We start from the raw sequence: 13315 nt of genomic DNA, 5'->3' as shown, positions 1-13315 counted from the left end.
AGGTAGTCTGTGACTTCACAGATTGTCCTGATACCCTGTGCCAATCTGTTGAACTGATAGTTATATACTCTGTCCTGTACCATGAGACAAGGAGAATACAATTAGATGGAGTGGGGAGAGGCAGACATTGTACTAAAACTCTGTAACCTGCACTGTTACTCCAGCCTGGGAGATTTACCCTACTCCCTTCCCAACCCCATCTCCCTCCACCCAGCAGGTACAACATGGCTGGTGCAGCCTGCCCTTCTTGATCCCCAGGGCAGAGCCCAGGGCAAGTCTTCCTTCCCTTCTTCCAACCATTCTAAGGCAGGTGCCAAGGCTGTGGGCTCAGCATGCCAGTCCCAGCTTTTGTGAATGGCACTGAGTGGACCTTGACATTCCTGTTCTGGCCCCAGACACTGCAGCTTCTCAGGCTCTTCGTGGAGAGCCATGATTTCTTTTTGCCCACCCTGCAGCTCTCAGAGTCAAAGTGAGTTTTCTGATTTTTTACCTTCCTGGAAGCCCTCCTGGCCCACCCTCAGGGGCCGGTACAGATGGAGAAATCTTTTTGATGCATTTCAGCTTAAATTGATTTTGGTCTCTTCCCTTTCTGACTTCCTTTTCATTTCTCAACAAGGGTGTCTCATTTGCCACCAGAAAGGAGTCCCTAGAGGCTGCACTGAGCTTGCTTGAATTTTGTCTCATTAAAGAGAAAGGAGTTAGGAAGATACTTGTTTAAACCCACATAATAAGAATTTGAGTTGGTTAAAAATTCATAGGTTTATTGAATTTGTACGCACGCAACTATCTCTTTTAAAGCTCATATAACTGAGCTTACAAAAAGACATCATCAAACAGCATTTTAAATTGTTTACTTGTGGTGCCTTAGGATCTTGGTAACTTGTATGAAAGAGAGGACTGGAGTGGTTATTGATCTTGGAGGGTGTGAGGCTGAGAAGAAAGTTTGTAAACATCCCCTGTACAATTGCATTGATGAGGACCTGTGTTCTTGATCTGTTTCTCTATAGAATTTTCTTTCCAAGCAGTGGTATGGAGAGATTTCTCGAGACACCAAGAACTGGAAGATTATTCTGTGTCTGTTTATCATCCCCTTGGTGGGCTGTGGCCTTGTATCATTTAGGTATGAAGCTTGGCACATGGTTGTTATTTGTGAGTGTTTGTGTGCACCCGCATCCCTGGGTGTGCTTGACCATCTGTGTAACACTCTGAATGCAGAACCTTCACCATGGCGCTCCGCACTTGGTCTGGTACCGCCTCTGCTTTTCCTGCGTTTGATTTCACACAGGTAGAGATAAGGTTGTGTCTTCAGTTTCCTAGGTGGGAATCTGGCCTTGCTAATCATGAAACTCCAGGACTCCATCTTGATTGGATCCATCTTAGGCCTCGCCAGTTCCCCTAGCTGAGGAGGAGGGCTGTTGCTCACGTGTGTACGTGTGCACGCATGCACGGATGTTGCGCATGCATGGGCCGCCCTTTTGGACGCTGCACATGCGCGGGCTGCCTTCTTGGACGCTGCGCATGTGCCGGCAGCCCTCGTGGATGCTGCACATGTCCAGGCTGCCCTCGCGGATGCTGCGCCTGCGCGGGCCACCCTTGTGGAAGCTGCGCATGCTTGGGCTGCCTTTGTGGGCGCTGCGCATGTGCAAGCTACCCTCGTGGATGCCGCGCATGCGTGGCTTGCTCTCTTGGACGCTGCGCGTGCGCGGGCCGCGCTCGCACGTCCAGGACACCCTCGCGCCTCTCCCTCTGCAGGAAGAAGCCCATCGACAAGCACAAGAAGTTGCTTTGGTACTACGTAGCCTTCTTCACCTCGCCCTTCGTGGTCTTCTCCTGGAACGTGGTCTTCTACATCGCCTTCCTCCTGCTCTTCGCCTACGTGCTGCTCATGGACTTCCACTCGGTGCCGCACACGCCCGAGCTGATCCTCTACGCGCTGGTCTTCGTCCTGTTCTGTGATGAAGTGAGGCAGGTAGGCCGCGCCGCCCCCCCGACCCCGCGCATGCGCGCGCTCGCTGGGTGGCGCAGGGACCGGAGGCGCCCTGCCCGATTCCTGGCGTCCAACACCGGTCCCTCACACCCGCAGGCGGGATGTGGGGGGCCCCGTGGGGGGCCTGGGTTCCCACCCCTGCTGTCCAACAGCCCGCGCCTGCTGGGCTCCTGACATGGCCCAGGCCCGCGGGCGGCACCCCAGCGGCCTTGGCTCTTCCAGGGCCGGAAGGAGGCCGTCCTGGGCAGTCCCTTAGCTTCTGGAAGCGTTCTGCTGGTCTTTGCCTCTCTGGCGCTTGTTGGTGCAGTGCACGGCCCTCGGGACCCATGCCCGTAGAGTGCCCTTCCGTGTGTGATTCTGTGTCCCGAATTCTCCATGTCCTGTCCTGTCCTTCCTTTGGTCCTTTCTGGACATCTGTCATATTGAGTCAGGGCCAGTCAACTTCAGGGTGACTTCCTCTTAACCCACTCAGCGGTGACTACAGTGACCCAGTTTCCAAAGGAGGTCGCAGTCCAAGGTTCTCTTGTCTCTGTTTCTGTGTCTGTCTGTCTCTCAGCAGCCAGCCTTTGGTCCTTGGCTTTTCTTCCTCACCATGTCAGGTTGTGGGGAAGAGCATCAGAGGAGGGGAACTGTCCGTGGGAGAGAAGCACAAGCTGCCGGGACATTGCGCACTGGGGGGATGGGGTGCCAGACCAGGCCAGAGTGTAGCGTGTGAGGGGCTCACAGCCAGAGGGAGGGATGCCATTAGAAGAGGGAGAGAGAAAAGGAAAGGAAGAGGAAGGAAGGAAGGAAGGAAAACAGAAGAATCAAGTAGTAAAGAAGGAAGAGAAGATAGGGGAAGGAACAAAGGAAGAGGAGGGAGGTAAGGAAGGAGGGAGGAAGATAAGAGAAAAAGGAAAGATAGGGAAGGAATTGCAAAGAGGCAGTTATAGGTAGTCACTTGATGTCCTGTTGTGAAGTGATATTTGACACAGAGGGTGGGTGTGAGTGTATCTATTCAGTCTTCTTTTTCTCTTTCCTTTCTTTGTTCCTTTTTCTTTTCTTTCCTTTCTTTCCTATCTTCTTTCTTTTCTTTATCTCTTTCCCTTTTTTCCTTTTGTCTCTTTCCCTCCTCCCTCCTTCCTTCCCTCCCTCCCTCCCTCCCTCCCTCCCTCCCTCCTCCCTCCCTCCTTCCTTCCTTCCTTTCTTTCTTTCTTTCTTTGTTTCTCTTCACACCTCCCCTTCCCTCCTTCCCTCATATCCTCTCTGCCTGCCTGCCTTCCCTCCCTTTCTTCCTCCCTCCCTCCCTCCCTTCCTTTGCTTCATTGGTGTGGTGCTGAGGATTGAGCTCAGAGCCTCTCTCTGCACTGGTTTCTTTTCAGTTAGGGCCTCACTTTGCGGGCTGTGGACCTCCTACTGTGCTCCACATACCACTGGGATGACAGGCCTGGGCTCCTCCCTGTGCCCAGCCACTAGTTTGGATAGAGTCATGTGAACTACTTTTTCCCAGACTGACCTCAAAGTACAATCAATCCCCCAATCTCTACCTCCCATGTTGCTAGATTATAGGCTTGAATGGTCCCATCCCGCTTCTTTTTTTTTTCCTTTTTAAGTGCTATCTTCAAATGATCCTGTTTCAATTCAGCGATCTTGAGTTGAAAGAGCCCTGTGCTAAGTACAGCAGTGTGCGCTCAAGCCTGGCTCTGCCGTTTGAGGTCATTGCCAGCCTGGAAGAGCCTGTCGTTAAAGAATCTGCCACGGGGGGTCGCTGTTTCCCTCTTCTCTGGTCCTTTGCAATCCTAAAGGGAGTTGCTTCCAGAAAGAAACTCATGCTGCAGGCCGGGTGCTGTCTTAACCTGGTTGGCACTTGTTGGGAGGGGTGTGGAGGGGAGATGGGGGGAATAATCCAGAACAGGACACTGCTGATTTCAGATTGTGTTTGGGACTCAGAGCGCTGCGGTCTCTCAGGTCTCACGCTGACCCCTTGTCCCGAGGCAGATGCCACGGCGACCACTGGGGACTTTTACGTCCCTCTCAGCTCTGCCAAGCAGACCCTGCACGTTTATGCACAGTGGCAGACGTTCCTTCTGCTTTTCAGTCCTGACCCTGGTGGTATCTGCGCACGCTGAGGCACGTGGTGAACACCATCTGGGGCTTTGCCAGTCTTTCCACAGGGGAACACGGGTCATTTCCCTCTTCGTGGGTGCTGGGTTTTACAGCTATCTCCCGCTTTGTCCACGGGCGCTCCTGTGTGTGCTGATCCCAGGGAAGGAGATTCTTCTTGAGAAGTTGGCTATGTGCCTCGACGCATGTGTCATAGCTTGCAGGATCTCTGTGGAGTGTGGGATGTGATGGACAGAGGGAGGTTCAGAACCGTGAGGGCTGCCATGTATGAGGCAAGAGTCCCAGCCTCCCTCTCTCGGCCTCCCCGGCCCAGAGCAGGGCAGGAAATCTGTACACGGAGTACCAGACAGGTACAGATGGTAAACTCACACAGGGAAAGGGTGAAGTGCCAAGGGCGTTGATTTCCTGACTTGCACAGGCCACTGCGCTTTCCCTACCTGAGCTGGCTTGGTGGGAACTCCTGCCTTTCCGCCTTTCATTTTAAATGTATTTAACATAAGCTATATATCATGGAGTGAGACAGTCGAGAGTCCGCATCCTACCTAATCCATGTCTTAGGTTTCAGGACCCTGGCCCGGGGTTTAGAATCTGGTGGGATTTTGAGTTCCCCAGATTGAATTTATGTATCACTACAGCATTTTAGAAGGAAGTTCATTAACCGAGAGCTTTTCTTTATTGCATGTGCCAGGGAAGTTTTAGAGTGAGCTCCCAAATCTATGGTACCATCAGTGTAGATGACACCCCTTCCTCATAATGACACTGCACCCCATCTACCACTGGACGTGGGGGCCCCGATGTTTCACATGGAGCGCTCACTCAGTAGGTGCATCTTGGAAGACCAGGAGAACACAGGAGCCCTTTGCTGGACTTTGCCAGGAGCACAGGAATGGCAGCAGCTACCATTCATCCTCCTTTCCAGCCAGCCCCCTGCATGAGCATGAGGGCGTGCTTGGTCTCGCTTAGCCCATCACTCACTGGAGAAAGTGTGTAACCATGAAGAGGTCTGGGGGCGGCTGTGTTTCCAAGTGTCCCTCTGTCCCTTCTGTGCTGCAGTGGTACATGAACGGGGTGAACTACTTCACTGACCTCTGGAACGTCATGGATACGCTGGGGCTCTTTTATTTCATCGCGGGGATCGTGTTCCGGTACGTAGCCAGCCCGCCTCGCAGTCCCAGGCTCAGGCATTTGGGACATAAAAGTGGAGTGGAGCTCTGGACATCCGAAGCCCACGGGAAGTCCGTGGTGCCACTTCCCTGTTGGAGACCGTTGTCCAGGCCCTCATGTGTGCTCTGGGAGCCACAGTTTGCCCGGCAGCAAGTTTGTGTCTCCTCTCTTCCCCTTCCTGGTGATCTGGAACCAAAAGGAAAAAAGGGCTTCTTTGTGATTTATGATTCTTCTCTGTCCTCATCGGCATTTGGGACAGATAATCGGAAATCGCAGAGCACAGAGGGCAGTGGAGATGTTAAATATCTTCCAGTATCGGTTCTTAGATGCCCTGGACTTTGGCTTGCATGCTGGCTGTGGCCTTCCAGGTGTCAGCACACTCCCTCCAGCACAGAGCCAGAGCTTTTCACTAGATATGCAGAGACACAAGCAGGGTGACTCCACGTGATGGAGAGGCGGGGGTGAGTCCCCTCTGTGATCCCCATGCCCCCGCCCTCCGTGCCTGCCCGCCCCGCTGAGCTTCACAGCTCCCGTTCTGTAGTGCACACGTGTGGTGCCATCTTGTAGAGCAGCCACACCAGCTCTGCTGTCAGCTGTGAACACCCAGGAGCTCGCCCTCCCACCTGAAGGCAGGGTAGGGACCATCCTCAGTCTTCCTACATCAGTCCAGTTGCAACACATACGGCTTTTGATCTATACGTTAGCAGGTGGTTAGCCAACTGGTAATCTGGTGAGAAGGAGGTGAATTTATTAGGGGGACACTTCAGCATCTAGTCCCAAGGGGTTAGGGTCAGGGTTGGCATCTTGTCCAAGCGTTTCAACCCAAAGGATTGTCGAGAATGGTTGGTTATTACAGACCTCTACAAGGAAAACTATAAAGCAATGAAGAGGGAAACTGAAGAAGACACTAGATCATAGGATTTATGGGTTGTATGGATTTCATGGATGGATAGAATTAATACTACAAAAAAGGCTGTATTTATTAAAACTGTCAGCAGATTCAGTGAAATCTCCACTGAACAACAGCAATGAAAAGGAATGATTGGTTCCTACAGGACTGTCTCAGGGTGAGGGATGGAGGAGGAGCCTGTGGGGCTCAGCTTTGCTCAGTTCTGACCTGGTCCTGCTCTTCCATGGTGTCCCAGCAGGAGAGCCCCAGTGCTATTTCTGGCCCCTTTCCACACACTTTGCGCCCCCCTCCCCCTGCGTGTGGATCCCTTGAAAATGGAAATTACAAAGTGCTTTTCCAGTTATCTACAACTGATCTTTTCCTTCTTCTCATAGGCTGCACTCTTCTAATAAAAATTCTTTGTATTCTGGACGAGTCATTTTCTGCCTGGATTACATTATATTTACCTTACGGTTGATTCACATTTTCACCGTAAGCAGAAATCTAGGACCGAAGATCATAATGTTGCAGAGAATGGTAAGAGCCAGGGGAGCCCTGCGCAACATTACCGGAGCTCTGTTAGAGTTCCGTTGGTGGCTGGAGGGAGTGTGTGACCTGTGGGATGATGGTGGCATTCATGGTCGGGAGGCTTGTTCTCCATGTGTGTTCCTTGGAGCCTTTTCCAGATGACAGCTTCAGAAAACAAGGCTGGAGAGCTAATTTAGAGCCAAGCACAGGTCACTCATACGTGTAGCCTTAGCTACTTAGGAGGCCGAGATCTGAGGATCATGGTTTGAAGCCATCCTGGGCAGGAAAGTTGCAAACTAGCAAAAACCTGCAAGTGGAGGTATGGCTCAAGTGGTAGAGTGCCAGCTTTGAGCAAAAAATGAGAGAACGTCTAAGACCTTGAGTTCAAGCCCTAGTACTGGCACACATACACAATGCTATATTTCTTGTGCTGCTAGATTTTACTCATGGCTGCCATTTGAGCAAGTGGTTTGCTGAGGGTGTGGTGGGGTGGGGCTCTTGAATCACAGACATGGGTGGTGGAATCCGAGGGCTGCGGTTCCACAGTGATGCATAGAGCAAGGACCGTAAGCTAAAGCACATTGTGTGACAAATCGAGGGCAAGTGCCACCTGGAGAGATGCTGTCTCCTAGCGCAGCCTCCAAACAAGCAGACCTCTGCTGTTTCTGTCTGGAAGTCAGGTGAGTGTTGCATCAGCTCATCTCGAAGTTCCTTTCCAAAACTGAGGTTGATTTTGTGGTTTCTAACTCAAAGCATTTCGGAGGCGCCAGGCACTATGAAGTCATGCTATGTGTGCAAAATGATTTAAGAAAATTAAACCATCCATTCTTGTCCCCGAAGGACTGCTGCTACTTTCCTAAAGAAATAATTTAGGGTTTTAAGAACCTGCATCTCAGGCAGTGTGGACACAGGAAAGATTGCAGGAAGGACTTCCCAAATGGAGGTTTTTCTTTTGTTCTTGAGTTGGGCGCTCACTCTGTCAGCCACGGGTGAGCTGTTTGAAGATGAGTAAGCAAAAGTACACGCGTCGGGGTTAATTGTGGAAAATAAGATGCCCTAAGACCCAAAGGTGAAAGTGTCAATTTTTTTAAAAAGCTAATGGCTGAGCAGCTAGTTCATCCTGCTTTTCTGGGCCGTGGGGCTTCGCCCTCCCTCGAGGCCGTGTGGGCCGCCACGCTGGGCCCAGCCTGACTGCTGTCCTGTCCCCCTCCACAGCTGATCGACGTGTTCTTCTTCCTGTTCCTCTTCGCGGTGTGGATGGTGGCCTTCGGGGTGGCCCGGCAGGGTATCCTCAGGCAGAATGAGCAGCGCTGGAGGTGGATTTTCCGCTCGGTCATCTATGAGCCCTACTTGGCCATGTTTGGCCAGGTGCCCAGCGACGTGGACGGTAAGCCTGGCGTGGCTCTCGGGTGGGGGATGGAGTGCTCGGAGGAGGAAGTTGCTCTGCCGGCCTGCCACTCAGGCCGCAGCTTCAAGTATGCCCAGTCCCCCGCCCCTCCCCGGGGCCTGGCATCCTCAGTTGAAGATGAACCCCTCTAAATGTTTTCTTTGCTCCTAAAAAAGAATCTCACCTAGCACATTAACCAAAGTGTGTGTGCATGTATGTACCAGCACTGAGTCCTGAACTCAAGGCCTTGAGCTCTTACTTTGGCTTGGTTTGTTTGCTTGGCTGGTGCTCTACCACTTGAGCCACATCTCCAGGTAGCTTTTTTTGTCAGTCATGGGGCCTGAACTCTGAGCCTGAACTCTGAGCTAAGCAGTCCCTTAGCTCCCCAGCTCAAGGCCAGTGCCCTACCACTTGAGCCACAGTGCCACTTGTGGCTTTTTCTGCTTACGTGGTGTTGAGGAATCCAGCCCAGGGCCTCATGCATGCAAGGCAAGCACTCTACCACTGAGGCACCTTCCCAGCCCCTCCAGGCAGCTTTTTTGATGGTTTAACTGGAGATGGAGTCTGGAGGCTTCGCTGCTTGAACTGGCTTGGAACTTTGGTCCTCCGGATCTTAGCCTCCTGAGTAGGACTTAAGGGATGAGCCATCAGCTCCAGGCTTGGGATGCTGACGATGGCGTTGGCTGTCTGCTGGTGTCCTGCTGCCGCGATCAATCCTGGCAGCTTCCCAGAGCCGGGCTGGCACGTGCCACCAACAAGTGGCATGCCCTTGAGAAGTGCTGCCAGCTTTTTATCTCTCTGGGGGTCAGCCTTCCTGCCTTTCTAAGGGCACCCTGCTGCCCTGGGCTCTGAGGATCATCCCCGGCCATGAGCAGCTCTAAGGCCAGGGGTTTGTATCTCCCCCTTCCCCCTCCCTCCCTCCTGCTCTCCCTCCCTTCCTCCCTCCCTCTCTCCCTTCTTTCTCTCTTTTTCCACCTTTATTTCTTTTTCTTTTTCCCAAACCCATTACTGATTTCTCTTTTGGCTGGTCCTGGGACTTGAACTCAGGGCCTGGACACTGTCGCTAAGCTCTTCTGCTTGGTGCTCTACCACTTGAGCCCCAGCTCCACCTCCAGCTTTTTTAGTGGTTAATTGGAGATGTAACTCTCATGGACTTTCCTGCTTGGGGTTGGCTTCTAACCACAATCCTCAAATCTCAGCCTCCTGAGTGGCTAGGATTACAGGCATGAGCTGATGGCCGCAGCTCTCCTGCCTGTTTGGAGCTGAGCCTGCTCAGACACAGCTGAGCATGTCCAGGGCAAGGTCCCGTCTCCTATCTAGGCTCAAGGTTCCTCCAAGGACCCCAAGCTGGGCAGCTTCTTTAGGGGCACAGCTGTGCGTGCAGGCCAGAGCCCACTGCGTCCTTCATTCCACTCCCACATTCCAGCCTCAGCTACTTGAGTGGATTTTTGTCTCCACAGTGTCCTTGAGTCAGACTGCTTGGTTTCACCTGCTCCGTATCCAAGCTGTCCTCATTCCTGTCTGCCAGGAGCTTAATCACAAGCCCCACATGTCCTTCTTGGCTTTCGCATGGTCTCCGCTGCTGCCAGAGGCCCTCCCATGAGACACAGCTGATAAACCCAGACTGATGGCTTCCCATTGCTTTTAGTATATAACTCAGAAGCGTGGTGTGTCTGGTCACTTCTTTCATGTGAGAGGTCAGTGTTTCCAATCGCCACCACAGGGCCTTGACACACGCTGGCCTGGGTAGGAATGCTCTGGGCCCCTCCTTCTCCCTGCTCATTCCTGTAGCTGGCTCCCACCTTCTCCTCATGGCATGTTCTTTTGGAACCCGTCCCTGGTGCCCTGCCCACTCAGGTGGGTACAAGGAAACGTGCCCACTCAAGGCCATGAAGCCTGACCCTGTTGCCCTTCCTTTGACTTTGGCTTCAGTGAAGTCCCTGGCTTACTTGGTGAGTACTGACTGATAAACGGGCAGCCACCCAAGGCCTTCCATGACAGAGATCCTGTGTCCTCCGGGCCGCCTGCCCCTCACCCTTCTAGAAGGGCCTCACTGGCCCTCCACATGTGTGCCCTCAGGGACCACCTACGACTTCTCCCACTGCACCTTCTCCGGGAACGAGTCGAAGCCGCTGTGCGTGGAGCTGGATGAGCACAACCTGCCCCGCTTCCCCGAGTGGATCACCATCCCCCTGGTGTGCATCTACATGCTGTCCACCAACATCCTGCTGGTCAACCTGCTGGTCGCCATGTTTGGGTAGGCGCTCGGACTCACGCCTACCCCAGGCCGGCCCCGGGCCGGCGGCCATAGCAACACAGCACCCGTAATGATGGGTTTAGAGGCAGGGTCGTAGGGGAGCAGTGTGGGACCATATCACAAACAGCACGTCCGGACAAGCAGTGCTTTACGTGGTCAGCTTGTGTTGGTGGGCGAAGGGTTTGAACTCAGAGCCTAGTATTTCCAGGCAGGCGCTATCCAGCTGAGCCACGCCTCCAGCCTCCATGGCCTCTGTCCACTTGACAGCAGGGACAAGCACCCGCAGCCACCGTCAGTGAGTACAGACTGCGTGCAGCACCCTGGCCACCGCGCCCCAGGGTGCTGCGGCCACCACAGTGCTGGTGGCTCAGCCCCAGGGACTCAGTGACTCTCACACTTCAAGGGCTTTAGTTAGCCACCATTTTAACACATTTCATGTAGATAAAAGTATAAAGGCGAAGCCTGCCCTTTGGGCTTATGTAGAATGAGGCTGAAGTGAAAACCTGGTATGTGAAAGGTACTGGCTTTGGTCATTCTCCTTCGTATGCTTAGACTACGGCTGTTTTCTTTCTTCCTTAAAGGTCCTTCAAAGAGCGCAAGGTGGCCATTTTAGCCCAAGAACTTCTTCATAATGTTGAAGGTACACAGTCACTGTAGATACATGAATTCTAGCACTGACAGAGCCTTTATAAGCAACCATCTAATTTTAAGGATTTATTGATTAAGCCTTGATGTGAAAGAGATATTTGTTTCAAAACCAGAAGCTATACATGACAAAATAAGCATACTTGGTTTCAAAAAACACTTTTTTGTTTTAAAGATGAAAGAGACCAGGCCAGCCATCAGTGTGTCACACCTGTAGTCCAAGCAATTCAGGAGGCTGAGATCTGGAGAATTCAGTTTAAGGCCTTCCTGCTCAGAAAAGTCTGCCAGACTCCACTTCCAATTTATCACTAAAAAGGAAGGCTAGAGGCATGGTCTAGGTGGTACAGTGCCAACATACTGGCAAAATCCTCTTTGAAGACACTCTCTCTCCCTCCCCCCCCCACCAAGAAGAGACATCTCCCATGAAGTGATGCATGATAGATGAGGGACATTTTTGCCACAGGTATGAGGAATAAAGGCTTTTATTCCTAGCCAAACATGACTGGAAGCTTATCAGAAGAACATACGTTGCAGCAAAACTGCCAGAGACAATGGCCAAGTACTCAGAAAGGGAAAATCCACACGGTGGTCAATAGCATAGGAAAAAAGGAGTTGACTTCAAGGACCGGACATTGGTGTGAGGTGCTGGGTGTGAACCCACACAGTGAGCAGAAGTTCAAGGGAGGCTGTGTGGTTGAGGAGGAACCTAAGAAGGATGGTTGCTGAAACTCTTTAGAAACCCAATTTCCTTGCATCTGGGACTCTATCCTAACTATGTGCATAGACACGTGTTTGTGTACACACACATCTACACATGTACATAAATGTCTGTAAAGACGTGTATATGCAGAATGAAGTATAAATATATGTGTATGTACATATGTACATATGTACACTTCACTCTGTGCCTGCAGGGATGGTTCTTGAACATCTCTCCTCAAAAATCTCGGCAATTTTGTTGAGAGATCTCAGAAAGGTTTCATTATTCCCCGTAGCATTCTGGGTAAATTGCAAGCTTCCTTCCTTCCCCAGTGAGGCTATCTATGGCCAGGCCCAGCTCCAGCGTATTTCCAGGCCCAGTCATGCAGTCCCTGCCAGGGCATGTGTTTGTCAGGGCATGTGTTTGTCCCCAAAATAGGGTGATCTATTACTGACCTATTACACACACACACACACACACACACACACACACACACACACACACACACACACACACACACACACACACACACACACACACACACACACACACACACACACACACACACACACACACACACACACGCTTTTGCACATACTCCTCCCTCCAGATTACCAGCGCCGTCCTCTTCTCCTCTTGCCGGTGCCTGCTCTCCTCTATGGTGAAGGCCCCTGACACCCTTGTATCTGGCCCCAACTCTCCCTCCTCTTAAACAGTAGCAAATTGTCTTTCCAATCCAGTCAGCTCCGAGAATGGAGCCTGCCTGTACTCTCCTCACCCAACACTTCGTGGGTTTGTTTGTGGATGAAAGGGACAGGGCTCTGCTAGCTCATCCTTCAGTTAATGCTTACAACCTTAGCTTCCTGGGACATTCTTTACGGAGAAGCATGTAGGTGAATCAGAGACCAGGAGAGACCCAGAACAGGTGTGCGGCATCTGCCTTGTGCCAGGTACCTGAGCCATGAAGATCATGAAGCCATTAGAGGCCTTCATGAGGCAGTGAGCCGCTCTCTCCATGCCCACCCAAAGCTGCTGGCCAGGGGAGGTCTCAGGAGCTGGACTGCTTCTCATACATAGGCGGCCACTGTCAGAGAGTCCAGCTGGGAGAGGGCCTCGGGTGCACACTCAGTCCCCGAGAAGCAGGCCTTCTCCAGAAATTAGATCCAAAGGCCAGCAGCTCCCAAGGCCATGGCCACTGTGACAAGTCCACTTAGTGAACCTCAGACTCAGTGGTCCATGAGCTGATCACAAAAGTCATGCACGAGGACTGTGTCCCCTGTGCGTCCACTGCCTGAGTTGAGGGGTTCAGGGGCTGCTCTGTGAGGAGACAGTCCCAGGCCGTGCCCACAGTCTGCCACCACATCACAAAACTCATTTAAAAGTGTAGCAACCTTATTTACTGTGCCCCTTGGGGCACCAGGGGCATTGCTGTGCTCTCTGCATGGTACTCAAAGAGGAGAAACACACAAGCACCTGTGATTATTCTACAGCAAGATAACCAATTCCAGACTCTGAACAGCTTCCCCTTGGCCAGAAGTGAGCTGAAAGTCAGTGGGTGACTCTAGGCCACCTGCCCTGACGATGAACCCACCCAGCACACCTCCGATGAGGACTCGCCAATATAGAATCATTTCTAGACTCAACCAACGATCTAG

The 13315-nt window shown here is 52.2% G+C and overlaps 1 protein-coding gene across 1 annotated transcript in view; it reads left to right on the top strand.

Annotated features, from left to right (window-relative positions):
- Positions 1-13315, top strand: part of Trpm8 (transient receptor potential cation channel subfamily M member 8) — a 69642-nt gene that overhangs the window by 34883 nt on the left and 21444 nt on the right. Inside the window, exons 15-20 of the mRNA XM_070021119.1 lie at positions 1008-1120; positions 1753-1969; positions 5144-5235; positions 6539-6680; positions 7887-8058; positions 10138-10315. Of these exons, the coding sequence (XP_069877220.1) occupies positions 1008-1120; positions 1753-1969; positions 5144-5235; positions 6539-6680; positions 7887-8058; positions 10138-10315 (914 nt within the window). The remainder of the gene's footprint in view (positions 1-1007; positions 1121-1752; positions 1970-5143; positions 5236-6538; positions 6681-7886; positions 8059-10137; positions 10316-13315) is intronic.

This window comes from Dipodomys merriami, unplaced genomic scaffold (assembly GCF_024711535.1).
Source record: "Dipodomys merriami isolate MVZ:Mamm:240054 unplaced genomic scaffold, mDipMer1.0.p SCAF_1, whole genome shotgun sequence".
Taxonomy (NCBI): domain Eukaryota; kingdom Metazoa; phylum Chordata; class Mammalia; order Rodentia; family Heteromyidae; genus Dipodomys; species Dipodomys merriami.
The sequence above is the reverse complement of the archived record's forward strand: the minus strand, read 5'-3'. Positions and strand labels throughout refer to the sequence as shown.